The sequence below is a fragment of the Nycticebus coucang genome, chromosome 9 (genome assembly GCF_027406575.1).
Source record: "Nycticebus coucang isolate mNycCou1 chromosome 9, mNycCou1.pri, whole genome shotgun sequence".
Lineage (NCBI taxonomy): Eukaryota > Metazoa > Chordata > Mammalia > Primates > Lorisidae > Nycticebus > Nycticebus coucang.
This window is the reverse complement of record NC_069788.1, coordinates 68,851,210-68,868,588: the sequence shown is the minus strand read 5'-3', so window position 1 is coordinate 68,868,588 and position 17,379 is coordinate 68,851,210. Positions and strand designations below refer to the sequence as shown.

General features: G+C 44.2%; 1 protein-coding gene across 3 annotated transcripts in view; it reads left to right on the top strand.

Annotated features, from left to right (window-relative positions):
- GCNT2 (glucosaminyl (N-acetyl) transferase 2 (I blood group)) overlaps positions 1-17,379 on the top strand; it is an 83,979-nt gene that overhangs the window by 14,289 nt on the left and 52,311 nt on the right. The window contains exon 2 of one of the 3 annotated variants that reach the window (XM_053601571.1): positions 4,584-4,689. The exons of 1 other annotated variant lie outside the window; for it this stretch is intronic. In XM_053601571.1, the coding sequence (XP_053457546.1) occupies positions 4,584-4,681 (98 nt within the window). In that variant the 3' untranslated portion in view covers positions 4,682-4,689. Of the gene's footprint in view, positions 1-4,583; positions 4,690-9,657; positions 10,939-17,379 lie in introns of those variants that run through there. One more of the 3 variants, XM_053601570.1, reaches the window with a different exon arrangement.

Here is a 17,379-nt window from a genome sequence, read left to right as displayed (position 1 = left end):
CATCTCTACTAAAAATAGAAAAAAAACTAGCTGGACCTCATGGCAGATGCCAGAGGCTAAGAGAAGAGGATTGCTTGAGCCCAAGAGTTTGAAGTTGTGAGCTACAATGCCATGGCACTCTACCCAGGATGAGAGAGTGAGACTCTGTCTCAGAAAGAGAAGAGAAGAGAAGAGAAGAGAAGAGAAGAGAAGAGAAGAGAAGAGAAGAGAAGAGAAGAGAAGAGAAGAGAAGAGAAGAAAGAAGAATCTATGTAATTTTTGGATCTATGTAATTTGAGTATGCTGTGGTAGTTTAACTATATAGATTCAAATGTGCCAGGAGATAAAATGGTTTTCTGAAAGAGAAAGAGAGAAAGGCTTAACAAAGTTATTAACTTTAATAAATGAAAGTGTGAGTAGCATTGGGGGGAACTATAAGAAATACTCAGGACCAATGAAAGGATTAGTCATATCTAGACCTGACGTGGGGAGTTGGTGGAAAATGTGCTGTGGACAGAGGGCTGCTTTGAGAAGAACTGTGACTTCCAAATTGGGTCAAAAGACACAGATAGCCTGCTGTGAACAGCAAAAAAGGAGCTGGGGGAAGGAGCTGGGTGCGCTGGCAAACAGAATGGATGATTTAAGAGGGTGCCAAGAAATGTGAGTGACGACACTGTCAGTAGGCTTTGGGGGCTACAATGACCCCCACCTCCGTAATGAGGAAACTGAGATGTACACCTCTCTCTTCTCCCTTGTTGGCAAACCCAACCAGAGCAAAGTCCATATATGTAAGCCCTCTTGCAGGGTGGACAAGAGAGGGGAGGAGATCTAAAGGGTCGCATGGGAGATTTTCAGTGCAATTATCTAACTTTTTTGTAAAACTGATTTTGATGGAATGGTGGTAATAGTGTGTCAGTCTATTGTCATCTGGATAGTCCCCAACCTCATCTTCATAAGAAAAGTTAAAAATAAACAAATTTAGCAAAGTGATCCAGAGAGTAGGTGTGAGGATGGATGGGAGTCCAGGAAATAAGAGGGTGAATTCTAAGCTCCTGCCCCTGCTGTACCAAGTGGGAACAGAGGAAGAGGTACTTCGGGCTTGGTGAATTGTTCACTGCAGAAAGAGATGTTACAATGGCACACAAGTACTTAGTGCCTCGAGATTACTTCCAGGTGCCTATTAATACTCAAGGGTCAAGGCTTGGGATTCCAGTCCAACCTGGGACCAAGTACACCCTGGATCATGCCTTCTGCATGTGACTGGTCAGAACATGCAGAAATGTGATCCCCGGAAGAGGGGGCTGAAGAGGTGGAATTTGGAGCTGAAAGGAAAAGATTTGTCCAAAAGGTTTTCTGAGCAATAAAAAAGTTGGAGGGAAAGGAAAAAAACGTTGTAATGTTCCCAGCCTAGGCATAGTCTCAATATTAATGATGACTGACTGAATGTGAGAGGACAAAAAGGCATGTTGGACAAAGAAAAGTACGTGTCTGAACCATAGGGGAGCACAGCTGACCTTGTGTCTCAGGATTTCTCCATGAAGCAGATCTGGGCCTTGAGGCAAAGACATTCCTAGGCCTCCGGGATGGGACATGGGAGGGGAACCAAGAGCAAGAGCTTGGGAGCAAAGTCACTCATATTCAAGTTCTGGGTCTGTCCTTACTGGCTAAGTGACCTCAGGGTGTGGTGAGGGGCAGGTGCCGAGAGCAGTGACCTTGTGAGTCTCAATTTCCTCATCAGGAATGTGAGGCTCATTCTAATCCCCCATGCCAACTATCAGCATCACCACTCATACTTCCCAGGACCCTATTATAACAGCCCCTCTCTGTCTTCATATAATCTAGATCAGTGATTTTCAACTGGTGTGTTGAGGCACACTCTTGTACCGTGAGAGGGTCTTAGGTGTGCTGGGAAAAGTTTTAAAGATCATTAATTAAATTATTTTCAAAAGAAGTTCAAAGCACAGTAAGTATATTCTTTTTTTTAAGTCTTTTTTTTTTTTTTTAATCTATGTAATTTAAGTGTGCTGTGGTAGTTTCACTATATAGGCTCAAGTGTGCCGGGAGATAAAAAAGGTTGAAAAACACCAATCTAGATTATAAGTGCCTTAAACAGTGGGCACCAGTTCTGTGTTGATCAGAACAGGTTTCTGAATTAAGCTTTATCCACCTCTTTCCTTATGGCTCCGTTTCTCTTAGACCCTGCTCACTAGTAGGAAGAAGGGAGAAGACCTGGCTAGGTCACGGCTAAGGGTAGCTGGTGTCAGAGCAAGCAGAGTGGGAACAACTTTAGCAGTCAGCCTAGGTAAGGAAGAAGTGGTGGTGCTGGTGTGTGGTGCTGTAGAGCATTTGACCACATCTGCTGTCTGTATTACCCTGTTTCCTCGAAAATAAGACAGTGTCTTATTTTAAGGTGTGCTCCCAAAGATGCGCTAGGTCTTATTTTCAGGGGACGTCTTATCTTTCCTGTAAGTAGGTCTTAGTTTTGGAGGATGTCTTATTTTCGGGGAAACAGGATAGTTATTCATAATGGACTCCTGATTTCCACTCACCTTGAAGACTCCCTTGGAAAAGATTTTTCTGAGGACCATAACTCATTCATTCATTCTTGGTAAAGTATTATATAACAGAAAAGTTGGCTAGGCATGGTGGCTCCTGCCTGTAATCCCAGCGTTTTGGGAGGCCGAGGCAGGAGGACTGCTTAAGACCAGGAGTTTAAAAAATAAGTTTTACCATTTCATTTCCTGAAAATTAAAAAAAAAAAAAAAAAGACCAGGAGTTCAAGACCAGCCTGGGCAACATAACAAGACTCTATCTCTACAAAAAAAAAAAAAAAAAAAAATGAAAATTAGCAGGGTAGGATTGGCACCATAGCATAGTGGTTACAGCACCGCCTACATACACTGAGGCTGGTAGGTTCAAACCCGGGCTGGGCCAGCTAAACAACAATGATGACAACCTCCACAAAAAATAGCCAGACATTGTGGCGGGTGCCTGTAGTCTTAGCTACTTGGGAGGCTGAGGCAAGAGAATCGCTTAAGCCCAGGAGTTGGACGTTGCTGTGAGCTGTGACGCCACCGCACTCTATCAAGGGTGACAAAGTGAGACTCTGTCTCAAAAAAAAATTTAGCAGGGTATGGTATGTACCTATGGTTCTAGCTACTCAGGAGGCTGAGACAGGAGGATCACTCAAGCCTGGGAGCTTGAGGTCACAGTGAGCTATGATTGCACCATCACACTCTAGCCTGAGAAACAGGGTGAGAATCTGTCTCAAAAAAGAAAGAAAGTGCACATACGATACATGTTCAGCATGGTGCATCTTCACAAAGCAGACATGCTTATGTAACCAATATTGAAGTCGCTACCCAAGCATACATTATTTTTAACTGTTTTTATACTTAATGTAAATAGAAATATACAGCATGTACTTTTTTTCTGTTTTTTAAAAATCTTCCTTCAATAGTATGTGTGTAAGATTTACCTTTTTTGTTGTAGGCAGTTGGATTTCATTTATTCTCACTATTGCCTTAGAGAGAACCAATCTCTAGAGACAATTTTGGTTGTCAGAGGTGGGGAAAGGGAGGCAGGGGGTGCTACTGGCTTTAGTGGGTGGAGGTCAGGCACCTTAACAATGCCCAGGGCAGCCTTCACAACAAGGCATTGTCAGTAATGCCAAGTTGAGAAACTCTGCTATGTAATAACTATCGATGGATATTTGAGTAGTTTCCAATTTCGGTTTGTTATGAATATGGTTGCAATGAATATTGAATGATATATCTGTGGACAAATATGTATGCATCTCTCTGGAGTAAATACCTGTGAATGGAATTGCTGGGTAATAGGATATAGATATGCTCAACTTTGGTAGATATTCTTGGTTTTTCAAAGTTATTGTACCAATGCACACTTCCCCAGCAGTGTATGACCATTCCAGTTGCTCCCCATTTTCAATAATTAACTTGGTCGTTTTTCCTTTCTTTCCTTCTCATCCTTCCCCTATATCCTCCTCTAATTCAGCTTATGGATCACTAGATACCCAAAACAGCAGTGTTTGTTGTTAAATAATCCTTATACATATTTTGTAAAAGATGGATTACGCACAGGTATGGTCCCCATGCTTAGTAATTAGAGGCAGCATTTGGGGCAAGATGACTTGTAACTAGGGTTTCTCTTATTCAAACATCAGTGCCGGGTGTTTCTGTATATCCACTTTTCTCCCATTCTTTTTAGTACAAGCAATTAGTTTTACGTAGTAAATTTTGCTCTCAGAATCAGATATCCACCATTTGAGTTCTTTGTATTAAGTATTTCCAAATTGTACCATGCTGTTTATCCCCAAATGTTGTGTGTTTTTTTCCTTACAGGATATTCCTTAGCTACAGGAAAGTAGATCAGGTAGGACCATTGAGAAAAAAAAAATCAAGGAATTTTGGTCTCGGGTCCATTGACTCTCAGACTTTGGGCCAGGGATGAGCAGTTTCAGCATTATCTGTGACCTAAATGCAAATTATGAGCTCACCCTGCCACCTGTAGTTTAACATCCCCTCTAGGTGATTAGCTAATTTTTACAAACTACTGATCAAGACTGTATTATCTCCAAACTACAGACACACCAATTTGGCTGAATACTTGTGGAATCAAATGTTTTGATACTACAATGAATGAGTCGATTGCCCTCCCAGGATTAAATCATTTCCACATGTAAATTCAGTGGTGAGTTGTCTTAAAATGTTATTTTGGGTAACTTATTTTTCACTTTCTAAACCCCCAAACGTCAGGATCTTCATATTTCCAGTTGCTAAGTGTATGCTGATAGAAGATGGCCCCCAGCTGCAGGCATTTGCCTATGTAAATGCCTTGTGCATTGTGTTTTGCAAATATTTGCTTGGCATCGATCAGGATCCAGAGCGTGTTTTCATGACAGTTTCACCACATCAAAATCAGGTGCAGCTCACTGTAGCTCACAAGGCGATGAGTTGGTTTGGCTTGGTGCAACTACCTTTGGACTTGCCATGTGTGGGTCTTTAAAATTTCGCATATTAAACTTCTTCCCCTAAAATGAGAGTTTAACATAATGCTTTAGGTTCTGTGATCTAGACAACAACTTATTCCGTTGCTAATTAGATAAATGGGAGAGAAAATAAAATGATTGGCCCCAGGAGAAGGAGGATTTTCCCCAGTGAACCCAGTTAAAGGGCTTCTCAGTTATGAGAGAATTGTTGGTTTAGCTGAAGATGTGCTTTGGAAATGTCTTCTCGCTTCTCTTTAGCATCACGATGGTCATCACTAAAAAAAAAAAAAAAAACACCATTTACAAACCTTATCCCGAGTCCTAACACTTTGCATTGCACCAGTCTCAAACTGAAAATATTTAGGAGGAAGAAAAAAAGGATTGATTGTGTCTGTATTGAATACGTCCAGATTACTTTTTTCCCTTTTTTTGAGACAGTCTTACTTTGTCACCCGGGTAGAGTGCGATAGCATCATAGCTCACAGCAACCTCAGACTCCTGGGCTTAAGCAATTCTCTTGCCTCAGTCTCCCAAGTAGCTGGAACTACAAGCACCCACCGCAACACCCGGCTATTGTTAGAGACGAGGTCTTGTTCTGGCTCAGGCTGGTCTGGAACCTGTGAGCTCAGGCAATCCACCTGCCTAGGCCTCACAAGTGCTGGGATTATAGGCATAAGCCACTGCGTCTGGCCCTTTTTTCCTTATTATTATTCCCTAAACAATATGGTATAACAAGTATTTACATAGCATTATATTGTATTAGGTGTTACAAATAATCTAGAGATGATTTAAAGTATACAGGAGGAAGTGCATGGGCAAATACTACACCATGTTTTATCAGGGACTTGAGCATCCATGGATTTTGGTATCCCAGGGGTCCTAGAACCAATCCCCCATGGATACTGGGGAGCTACTACACTAAACTGTCTGTCCAAAGTGAATTGAACTGCCAACATTCTCTACTTTCCTATGTGTCATTTTTAGGTCAAAGGGAAAAACAAATCCCTACATTTTATAATTAAGAACAAATCATCAAGTACAGTGGCTCACATCTGTAATCCTAGCACTGTGGGATGCTGAGGCCAGTGGATTGCTTGAGCTCAGAAGTTCAAGACCAGCCTAAGCAAGAGCAAGACCTCATCTCTACCAAAGAAACTAGCCAGGTGTTGTGGTGGGCACCTGTAGTCCCAGCTACTCAGGAGGCTGAGGCAAGAGGATCTCTTGAGCCCAAGAGTTTGAGGTTGCTGTGAGCTATGATGCTATGGCTCTCTACCCAGGTGACAGAGTGAGACTCTGTCTTAGAACAACAAAAAAAAAAAAGAACAAATCCCTGAGTCCTTTAGCTTTAATAATAAAGCAAACCACCCAAAAATATCTTTGCAACAGAAGAGCCATCAGGGATGGCCAAGAATGAAGAGCCCGGGTGGCGCCTGTGGCTCAAGGAGTAGGGCGCCAGTCCCATATGCCGGAGGTAGAGGGTTCAAACCTAGCCCCGGCCAAAAACCACAAAAAAAAAAAAAAAAAAAAAATTAAGAATGAAGAGCCCAAGGATTAATAACATCTCACTTCATTTACCTAAACTTTTCTCTCAATGTAACTTAGCCCCTCAATGCTACTTCAACAAACTTGACCCCAGTGTATCCTCTCGGGGCCCTTCTGGCCATTATTTAACTCTATAATAATCTAGTGTTGCTTCTCAAACCTGTGTCCCCTCAAGTTCTTTCCTAACTAAAGGATAGCAGTTAATTGGTCCCAGAACAATTATGAAAGTGTAATGAAGTTTGCATTCCTATGTGCAGTTAGGGCAAAGATGTAGGAGTGAGTGTGTACAAAATCTGGTCACCACAATTGTCCGGAGGTGGACTCTTCTTTCAAGGATAAGAAGTCTAAATTTTTTAGCACAGCAACATATAAGTTCTTTTCAGCCTCCCCTTACTAGTTGACTTAGCCTGGCAAGCAGCAAACACCCAGTGTGGTACATCTCCAACTGGTTTTTCTCTAGGGCCTGCGGCATCAGGCCAGGGCCACACATGGGAAAGCTGAGAGGCACCCTGCACTTGGACGAGGACGACCTTGTCCCCCTTGGATTTTTTTCTTTTTTTGCTAAGATTCTAAGTCCTCTGTCATTTCAAATAAAAGTTGCCCTCTCATTTTGGAGCTATGTTCTACATATCTTCATAATTGGGAAAAAAATCTTAAATAACATATACAAAAGAAAGAATTCTAAATGGAATGGGGGGAAAGCCTTTAAGATGGCCCAGGGCAGGCTAAGCATGTCTAGCCTGATTATTGGCTAGTTCAGGAATAATTGCTTCCAAAGTTAGTGACAAGGCATGATTGCTGGGCCTGCAGGTGTCAACTTGGTCTTCTGCCTTAGAAAAAAGGCAGGTAGGGGAGGTTGAATTACCTGTTTGGCCTCAGTAGCCCAAAGCCCAAAGTGAGTGGCATCTATTCTGGATAAGCAGGTTGCACAGCCTTTTAGGAAGGAAAGGTAATGGGTAACAAAACCCCCCATTAATTCAAGAAGCAATTTTTAGAAAAAAGTTCTGTAGGGATTTTTTAACACTAGACTCTGAAAGTGGGGGACATTAGCCCAAGGACAGGCAAAAGAGCTGGGAGGAAAAACAGCTCTATTTTTCAACACACAAACAATGCCATTTGAAGTAGTGGATTGAATACAGAAGTATTATCAAAGTCCCTAATTTGGTTTCTGTCTATATTCATAATAGGGTAACATTAATGTCTGTCCTCTAAGCCTATACAAATCCGAACCCCCATGTTACTGGCTAGTTGGAAATACAATGTAAACAGACCCCGTTGCACTAATTAAGTTACGTACACTGAATGCCTTGTGGAGCTGCAAATGTTTTAATATTTACTCTAAGCCATAAGGCTTTGCCAGATGAGCTACTAAAATTAGCTCTGTTGTTTAGAAACAGAATGCATAATAATCTGAAGGAATTATTTGGAAAAATACAAGTCTGGGATTGAATTTTCCTTTATCATGAACTTTGGGTTTTTCCTTTTGCTCTACTCCATAGAAAACTCAGAGTATCATCTGGTTTATTCATATAATGGCTACATTTTCTTTTTCTTACAACCAAAAATCCAGGAGTTGGTTATACAGAGAACTTATCTGGGGGGAGGTGGTGGTGAGGAATATTTAGTAAGGGACAGAGAAAAATAATGTATAAGCTGAAAAGATGAAAACTGTAAACAATGGCCAACCGTCGTGGCTCACACCTGTAATCCTAGCACTCTGGGAGGCTGAGGTGGGTGGATTGTCTGAGCTCACAGGTTCAAGACCAGCCTGAGCCAGAGTGAGACCCCCCCATCTCTAAAAATAGCTGTGGTCATTGTGGTGGATGCCTGTAGTCCCAGCTACTTAGGAGGCTGAGGCAAGAGAATTGCTTGAGCCCAAGAGGTTGAGGTTGCTGTGAGCTGTGACGCCACAGCACTCTACCAAGAGTGACAAAGTGAGACTCTATCTCAAAGAAAAAAAAATGTAAACAATGAGAGCTAGAAGAATGAAAACCATGGTGTGCTCAGCAAATGACTTACTCGGCTGGGGTTCCAGGTGCTGCGAATCCTGGAGGGTGGCACTGGTTTTTCTACCCCTGGTGAAAGCCAGGAATCAGCATGTTGTCTATCAGTTCCAGTTAACGGTAAGGTAGACCGTGTTCAAAAGGAAGAAGAGAACATGCATTAAAGGACATTGTTTAATGTAAGGGACTCGGTTTCCACCGTGAGTAAACACTTCAGGGTTGAGACACTGAACTGTTAACTTCAGGTAAATAGTGAGGGGATTGTAGTTAAATTGATGCTTTAGAAATCATTTTGAGAGCATATTAAATAAAATACATTAATGCATATTTCAGTAAAAAAAGATACCTGGTGGAAAAGAGAAAAGTGGAAGATGAGAACCTTAAAGCAAAACAGCTTGACACTCCTCAGCCAAAACACAACTATTTACAATCAGGAAAAAACAACGTTCGTTTCCTAGGCGGTTGATAAGGCCAACGTGGCAGGTATGCAACACCTCCCTGAGCATTCCAGCATGTTCTTCCCCTGATCAAAGCCTGGATGCCCCCTGGGTCCCCTGGGTGAGCACCATTGGTGCCCAGGGTTCAAGTTCTTCCCTGTGAAGCTTTAAGGTATTATCCAGATCAGGGGAGGTGGCCCAGGACTTGTTCATCTGACCCCAACACTGTATGACAAACACCACAGCTGATGCTGATGGTGAGAAGAGAGGGGTTCATTTCAAAGTCATGGGTCCAGGGGCCCCTGCGATTTCAGATGCGCTGGGACTGGAATTCCTCCTCCAATTAACTCTTTGTTTTGAAAAAGGGCAGGGTGGGGCCAGAAAACCTTACAGTGGAGCTAGGATGGATAAGATTTTCTTTGATTTTAGATTTTGTCACTTGAGTCAGGTTTCGTGAAACAGCATGTGGATTGCGCTGGAAGAGCCGAGAGACCAGGTTGTGGGTCCCTGCCTCGAGCAGCCAGCGGGGGCAAGCCCGGACGCCCGCAGAGCGGCGAGCAGGAAGCCGCAGGCCTGCCAGAGCCCATCGCTTCAACGCTGCCTTTCAGGGCGCTAATTCCCCGAATGGGGTGGTAATAACACGGGTGGGGGGAGGGAGGGACCCGAGGCCGGTCGGGGAGGAGGAAATGAAAGAGCAGAGATCTGCGAAATAAAATTTGCAGCAGGAGAGGAGAGTGGCCAGAGTTGGAGCCAAACAGCGAGCAGATGCAAACAGCCAGGCGGAGGGAGGGGAAAGCGCTGGGCTCCAGCAACCTGCTACGGGGATTTAAACAAAGGAGGTTTGAGGGGGGCGGGATCCGTCTCCAATATCGGCGGGAGGAGGGAGCCAGCCGCTGGACTCTCCGGGATGAAACTCAGTAAATCCACAGCGTCGCCTTCAGGGTGGGAATGATTGGAGAATGTTCCAAAATACGAACTCAGAGAAGCTAGTAAGTTTGCAAGCGGACCTGCGGGCTGGACGGAGCCAGGCGCCGCGCCCGTGCTGGAGGCATGCCCGCATCCCTGCGCTACCTCTTCGCCGTGTCCGTCTCCAGCGTCGTCGTCTTCATCGTGCTCTACGTGTTCAGTTTTGGGGGCGAGCAGAGCTTCCAGCGACTGAATGTCTCAGACGCTTGGATGCTGACTCAGGTGTGCACAGCCTTCATCAATGGGAAAACACCTTTCCTGTGGAGAAACAAACTCATGATCCAAGAGAAGCCTTCCTGCGAGGAATACTTGACCCAAAGCCACTATATCACAGCCCCTTTATCCAAAGAAGAAGCTCAGTTTCCTTTGGCGTATATAATGGTCGTCCATCACCATTTTGACACCTTCGCCAGGCTCTTCAGGGCTGTCTACATGCCCCAGAATATCTACTGTGTTCACGTAGATGAAAAGGCAACCGTTGCGTTTAAAGATGCGGTGCAACAACTGCTGAGCTGCTTCCCAAACGCTTTTCTGGCTTCCAAGATGGAGCCAGTTGTCTACGGTGGGATCTCCAGGCTGCAGGCGGATCTGAACTGCATCAAAGATCTGTCGGCCTCGGAGGTCCCCTGGAAGTACGTCGTCAACACCTGTGGGCAAGATTTCCCCCTGAAAACCAACAAGGAAATTGTTCATTATCTGAAAGGATTTAAAGGGAAAAACATTACCCCAGGAGTGCTGCCCCCAGCCCACGCAGTTGGACGGACTAGGTATGTCCACCGAGAGCACCTGGGCAAAGAGCTCTCCTATGTGATCAGAACACCGGCGCTGAAGCCGCCTCCCCCCCACAATCTCACCATCTACTTTGGTTCTGCCTATGTTGCCCTGTCAAGAGAGTTTGCAAACTTTGTCCTCCATGACCCTAGGGCAACTGATTTGCTTCAGTGGTCCAAGGACACTTTCAGTCCTGATGAGCATTTCTGGGTGACGCTCAACAGAATTCCAGGTATGTGAGATTCCGTGTTTCTCGCCAAAGAGAGGTGCTGTGTTCAGAAGGGTTTTGGAAGAGCCAGCCATTTTTTTTATTGGGAAGTAGAAGATGAAAACTGACGTGCATATAGTTCTCACCCTAGTCTTTTCTAAACATAAGATGATGTTCTTTGTGCAATAATTCAAACAGCTTAACGTGACCAAATAATAACTTTCAATGGGGTCGCCATGCAGTTCAAGTTCTTTTGCATACATCTTATTCAATCTTTAATATGTTCAGTATCATTGTTCTCACAGGTGTCTTTCCTTTTAAATTTGTTAAACTTGCTCTTACTCTGTGTCTTTGCCTGGCCATCCTCCTGCGTACTCTAGGCCTCTGTAGGCACCTTCCCCTCAGCCAGATCTCTGCTCTCAGATGTGGGCAGCTCTGCCACCCACTTGTCATTGGCCCTCATACTGTCCTCTTTTCCCTTTGAAGGGCTTATCACTATCTGGAATTACCATATTTACCTATTTGCATGGGCTTATTCTTAATCTCCTCTGCTCCAGCTTGATGAAGCCAGGGTCATTTTCCAGGGTCCTTAATGCTTAGGACACATAGTAAATGTTTAATAAATATATATTAGATGAATGAGGGAATGAATGGATGGATGGCAAAGCATGAGGCTTTACTGAGTACCACCCCCGTCTCCCTAAGATCCAGTGAACTAAAAAATATTTGGACTTATGCATGCACTGTATCAGGCATGTAGGGTTTTTTTTTTTTCTTTTTAATACATTTTATTTCAGGAAAAAATGAGATTCTAGAAGAAACTTCTTCCTCTCTCATCAAAATGTTTCTACCTTTCATGATACTTACCAGATCGGTCATTTTTTAAAATGTGCAAAGTATGATAGGATTTCTTCTGAAGGAAATAGTGTGTTTGGACTCAATGAAAAATACAAAATGGATCTCTGATGAACTAGACAGCTTTATTGTAGTGAGAGAAAAGCAATCATTGTTGGAGTTGTTGGGGGCCTGCCAAGTTGGAAACACTGGTAGGTGCTCTCAGGCTGCAGGGCAGGGCCTGCTGGGTGATAAACACGCCAGCGGTCTCTGGAAAATACCATGTTTGGTCTCTGAATCCCAGGGGGGTTTGCCTGGGGAGCAGGGCTCCCTCGTGCTCTGCAATTTCTCTTTTTTCTAAGTCTCCTTTTCCTAACCAGTGGTCACCATCTTTTCACTTTTGATCTGTTGTTTCCATCACCAGCATATAATTTAGGAGCATTAGGCACTTAGAGACTGATGTTCATACTTAAATATTTATTCCCTTTCTATTTTTGTCATTCCCTTAACATTCATAAGTTGGTTCTTAGCCACGTGGTTCCTTAGGTACTGTGCTGAGATGAAGGCTTTTCATAACTTAGTAAAAGTCTGAATTGCCACTTTAAAGAAAAAAAAAAGAAGGAAGAAAGAAAAACATGGTTTGGGGCTTGTGTTAAATATCCTTGGTTACCTTGTCAGAAGAATGGACAGTTTTATCACTGTCAAGTCAGTATAAGAAAATCAAGGAAAGAAGACTCTCCTGTTTTTCCTGAGCATGCTTCCTCTTTTCTGCCTCAGTCAAATAGATAATTCATCTCAGTCTCTGGTGAGAGCAAGAATACCTGGATAGGTGCAGGAGAGAAGACCTCTTTTGCTGTAGGTTTGTGGCTTGGCTCCTCTGCTTCTGCCCACTCACAGCAACAATGTAACCCCACGTATGTCTCAGAACCTCATGGAACCTCAAGTCTCTCCAGCTGCAAAATGAGGGGCCAGGATAGGAAGGCCCTTTTTGTTCCCACACACACCCTTCTTCGCAGAAGATGCAAAGCCCAGAACCACATAAAAACTTCACAGGGGCTACTAGGAATCTGTAGAGAGAAAGGCAGAATTGCCGGCGAGCCTGGACTCTGCATTGCCCTTTAGCATTGGAAGTGAAAGCCCCTCTAGGAAGCATCTCTTCAGAGAGGAAGGAGACTGTGGCCCGTGTCAGTGCCCCATCCCTGTCTGATTCTGCAAGGGATGCATTTCAGGATAATGTGCTGTTTCCTGGAGCTTTGCCTCTTTCCTTTCTTAGACTGTGGGCAACATCCTGGTTCAGGGAGAAAGGATATCCTGCTCCAAGGTGGGGCCTTTCCAAAATTACACGTGAATTAAAGCAAATAAATCATCAAATGCTCTGGTGGTGGCTCCCCCCACCTTCAAAGGCAATGCAAAATGCAATCCCACGCTCGAGTAACTCCGGCGGTTTTACGCTTGAGCATTCCTCGTGATTTAAGATTTGGGGTGTGACTCGGTTCTTTATAGCCAGACAGCCTTTCATCATATCAGCTCTTCTGTTTTCCATGCCATGTGAAGGGGAGCAGTTCTTCTGTACACACAGCATAAACATCTTTCTTGCAAACCTGTGGGTAGAGATGATGCTGTTCATTTCTCCCTTTAAAGTGACTGTCTCTCTTTCTCCTAAAGTATGTGTGTTTCAAAGAGCCTGTGCAGACACGTCTGGTTTCCCAAAACACCCCCAAGAGCAATAATACAACCAAGAAAATGATTAGCACGCTGGAATTAGATGGTATCAGAAAATAAAGTAAAAATCACATAGAATGGGCAAGATGGAGCAGGAAGGATGTTCACAGAAGTAGCACCAATCACATGGCTTCATGCTGCCCTGGTCCCCAGTAGTACCATTCTCATGAGAAAGTAATTTCTCTCTTGGTTTTCAACCACTGTTAGAAATGGTGATAGAATAGGCCAGAAAGAGATTCTTCAGGGCTCCAGTCTCACGCTCTGCAGGGGAGCCTGGCTGTCACCCTTCTAGGTGGCTTATGTGCAGGTGGGGTGTCCAGCCCTGTCCTTTCTGGCCACATTCTCAAAGGAAACCCTCTTGGATCACAGATCCCTCTTTCTCGTGCGACAGAGCATCAGACCCCGACAGCAGTCACTGACTCTGACTTCTGGAACACCCTTTCATTTTTCTGACTTTTCAGATCTTTTCACTATTGCTCTGTCACCTTGACAGAAGCCCATTTTCTCTAACTGTTCTGTTTATTCTTCTAGCACGTTCCTCTGCCCGCCTGCCCCAAGGAAGAGCACCTGAGGCTATTTAGACTGTTGCTTGTGAAATTGTTCAGCACCCGCCCAAGCGGGGGCTGGTCTACTTTCCACACAGTTGGTTCCCATGGCTGGACTGTCTGCCCTACCCCCCTCGGGCCGGTCCAGCTGTAAGGAAAAGGCACAGCCACTGCTTGCTTTGGTTTTAGCTACTTCTTTTCCCTCTGTGTTAAGTTTGTTCTTTTGAATCTTTGCTCATTCATCACCCTGACCTTTCTCACGCCATGATGTTTGGATTCCATAAGAATGTTTCCATTTGTCTTCCTTTTTCCACTTTGTGTACATTTTTTTTTTTCTTCAGAGGCCCTTTGTCAGATCCTCTCAACCTCAGAAGGGACCACATGATCACATTTCCTCATTTTTTAAATTCTAAAAGTAGCGTGTTTCCTACTTCGTTTTTTCTTTTTTAACTGTGACTTTTGTTTACATGCGCACATTCTTTGGGAGAGTGTTACAACTCTATAGGTTACAAGTGTCAGAAACTCAACTCAGAGTAGCTTAAATGAACACATGCAGCTGGTCATGTAACTGAGACACCCAGGCAGCTCCAAATCAAGTTGGATCCGTAGTTCAAACAGTGTGTCCAGGTCTCTTTCTTGCCAGCTTGTCTCTCTGTGGGGTGACCAACTGTCCTGTTTGCCCAGGTCTGTCTTCAGCGTGGGACTTTCATGGGCAGAACTGGAAAAGTCCCTGGCTAGCTGGGTAGAGTTGGTTAACCCACCTCTCGGCCCTGGCTTGGCTTCATTCAGTTGGTTCTCTCCCACAGAGAATCAGTGGTGGCCAGAGGGAGCTCCAGGCTTACTTACCTGTGACAGGTAAGTAATTCAATTCTCTCTGGGGATGGGGGCAGGAAAGTCTATTTTTTCTGATAGTTCCAGCAACAGCCCCCTCTTCCCCTAGGAGGCTGCAGATTGATCCTACTTGGTCCAGATTCCTAACCCTAAACAAATTAGGTGACCATCCTTTCTTTGGTTACTGTCCCACCCTGGAGCTGAAGGATGGGACAGGCCCTGTTGGAGGATGGCTTCTCAGAGAGATGCTGGGAAGACAGGTGCCCACACAGGATGGTTCCTTATCCTACAGAGGGCAGGTGTTAATGAGCATGTCCACGTGATATTAGAGGGGCAAGATTTAGCGATTAAAGGGGCGCCTGCAGCTTTAACTACTTGAGCAATTTTGAGTGATCTCAATAACCACACCCTTTCCCTTCATATAAACATGTTTACAAGAATAATGTCACTTTATCATATTTAGACAATACTAGAATGCAAGGGATTTCTTATGTACTTTCTTCTTCAATTCTTATAAGAACCCTGTGAGAGGGGAACTGTTGTTATTATTTTATAGATGAGAAGATTTGATTAAATTATGTGATTTGTCCAAAGACAGATATTGCACATACTTATCAAGAAATAAGAATAAAAAGATCCAGGGGAGAGAGAAATAATACTATACACTTACTTTAAATTAAACCTCGTTGTACAAATTCTTCATTTAATTATTGCATTAGCTGTGAATGTTCAGAAGGTGAAATGTGGCTAATTCTAAGTTTCATGAAGCTTGTAGAATGATTCTATAATTGGACCCACTGAAAAATTTTCTCTTTTATCCTAATATTTAGCCCTCCCCCTCCCCCAGATTTTGGCTTTTTCATGGAAGCAGAGGTATAGGAAAGATGAGGGGAATTAATGTTTACTGAACATGTACCTATGGGTCTAGACTAGCTCAGCTGAATCTTCACAAGGATCCTGTCTTGTGGGTACTTAAACCCTCTTTCGGCAAACGTGAAGATGGTGTCACGGGTGTGAGTAATACCGGTTGGTCCAAAAGCAGACCGCACAGTAGACAGCACATGCATTGAATACCCCCAATGCTACACGCTCGGAGTTATGCTCACGTTCTTCCCCTTTGCGTGTCCCTGAGTTGACACCAACCTCCCATGAGCTCAGGCCTACAGGCTGGTCTCTCTTCTCCCTTAGCTCTCATCACCCTCATTCCTGCTGATTTGGTTTCCCTGGAATATAAGAGTTAAGGGCTCAGGCTCTAGAGTTAAAATCCTGGCTTCTTCACTACTGACCGTGTGACCTGACATTTGTAAGCCTTAACCTTAGGGTGAGTATGTAGCACCAACAGCAAAGCCTGGAGGCAAACTGCCAGGCTCTCCTATTACAAGCTGCGTGACCTTGACCTTGACCTTGACCTTGACAAGGTACTTGACTTTTGTGGCCCTGGTTTCCCCAGGTAAAGTGGGGAAACTAATAATATTTACATAGACTATTTTAAGCCTAAAAGAGTTAGTTGTGATTATTATATTTTCACTTATAAAATGGATATTCATTGAATAAATATGTGTGGAGCAGTGAGACACTGTGGTAGGTACTGGATATAACTAGCCAATAAGACTCATAGACCCCCCACCTCATGGGGAAGATATTCTAGAAGGGGCAGACATATTTTTTTTTTCCTTTTTTTTTTTTTTTATTGTTGGGGATTCATTGAGGGTACAATAAGCCAGGTTACACTGATAGGGGCAGACATATTAAAAAGTAGATAGGTAAGCAAGATCGTCTGAGATTGTGATAAGTACTATAAACAAAATGTACAAGCTGACTCAGAAAGGGACCAACTTTGGATGATGTGGGTTGAGAAACCTTCTTGGCAAAGGTGAATTGCATCCCAAGAGGAGAATGAGCTGGGCATGAACTTGGGAAAGCAGTTCCAGACAGAGGAAATAGGGGTGGACAGGCCCTGGGGCAAGCGATAGCCTGGTGTGGTCAGGAGCCAGAAGGGCAGCCAGTGTGGCCATTGGCAAGTGAGTGAGCCTAAGAGTTGAACTGCATGAGGTGGGCTGTGCATGAAGGAGGCCCTTGCAGGAGGCCATGGGAAGGACGGACCTGATGGCAGCCAGCTCTCAGGCACGGTGTTAGGCACAGAGTAAACGCTCAGTAGACAATTATAGCCCCTGGCTTCACCTCTGTTCCTGGAGCCATCATCCACCCCTCTTGTCTCTTCTACAATAGCATAATTTCTTTCTGACTAAGTCCTCCAACTCCATTCCCAACCTGCTTTAATCCATCCCCCACAGTGACAGAATCTCCTATGACCACATGATCGCACACCTCTCCTTGAAACCTTCTGTGGAACCCCATCCCCTACAGCGTAACATCCCAGTCCCTTTGCTGAAGACAGGGAGCTCATCACCACTCAGGCCCCACTGGCTTTTCCAGCCTTTCTCTACCTGCACCACCACCCCCAGGTAACTTGTGGGTCCCCGTTGTGCCACTTCAGCCTCTCTGCCTCTAGGCTTAATAATCCGTCTGCTAG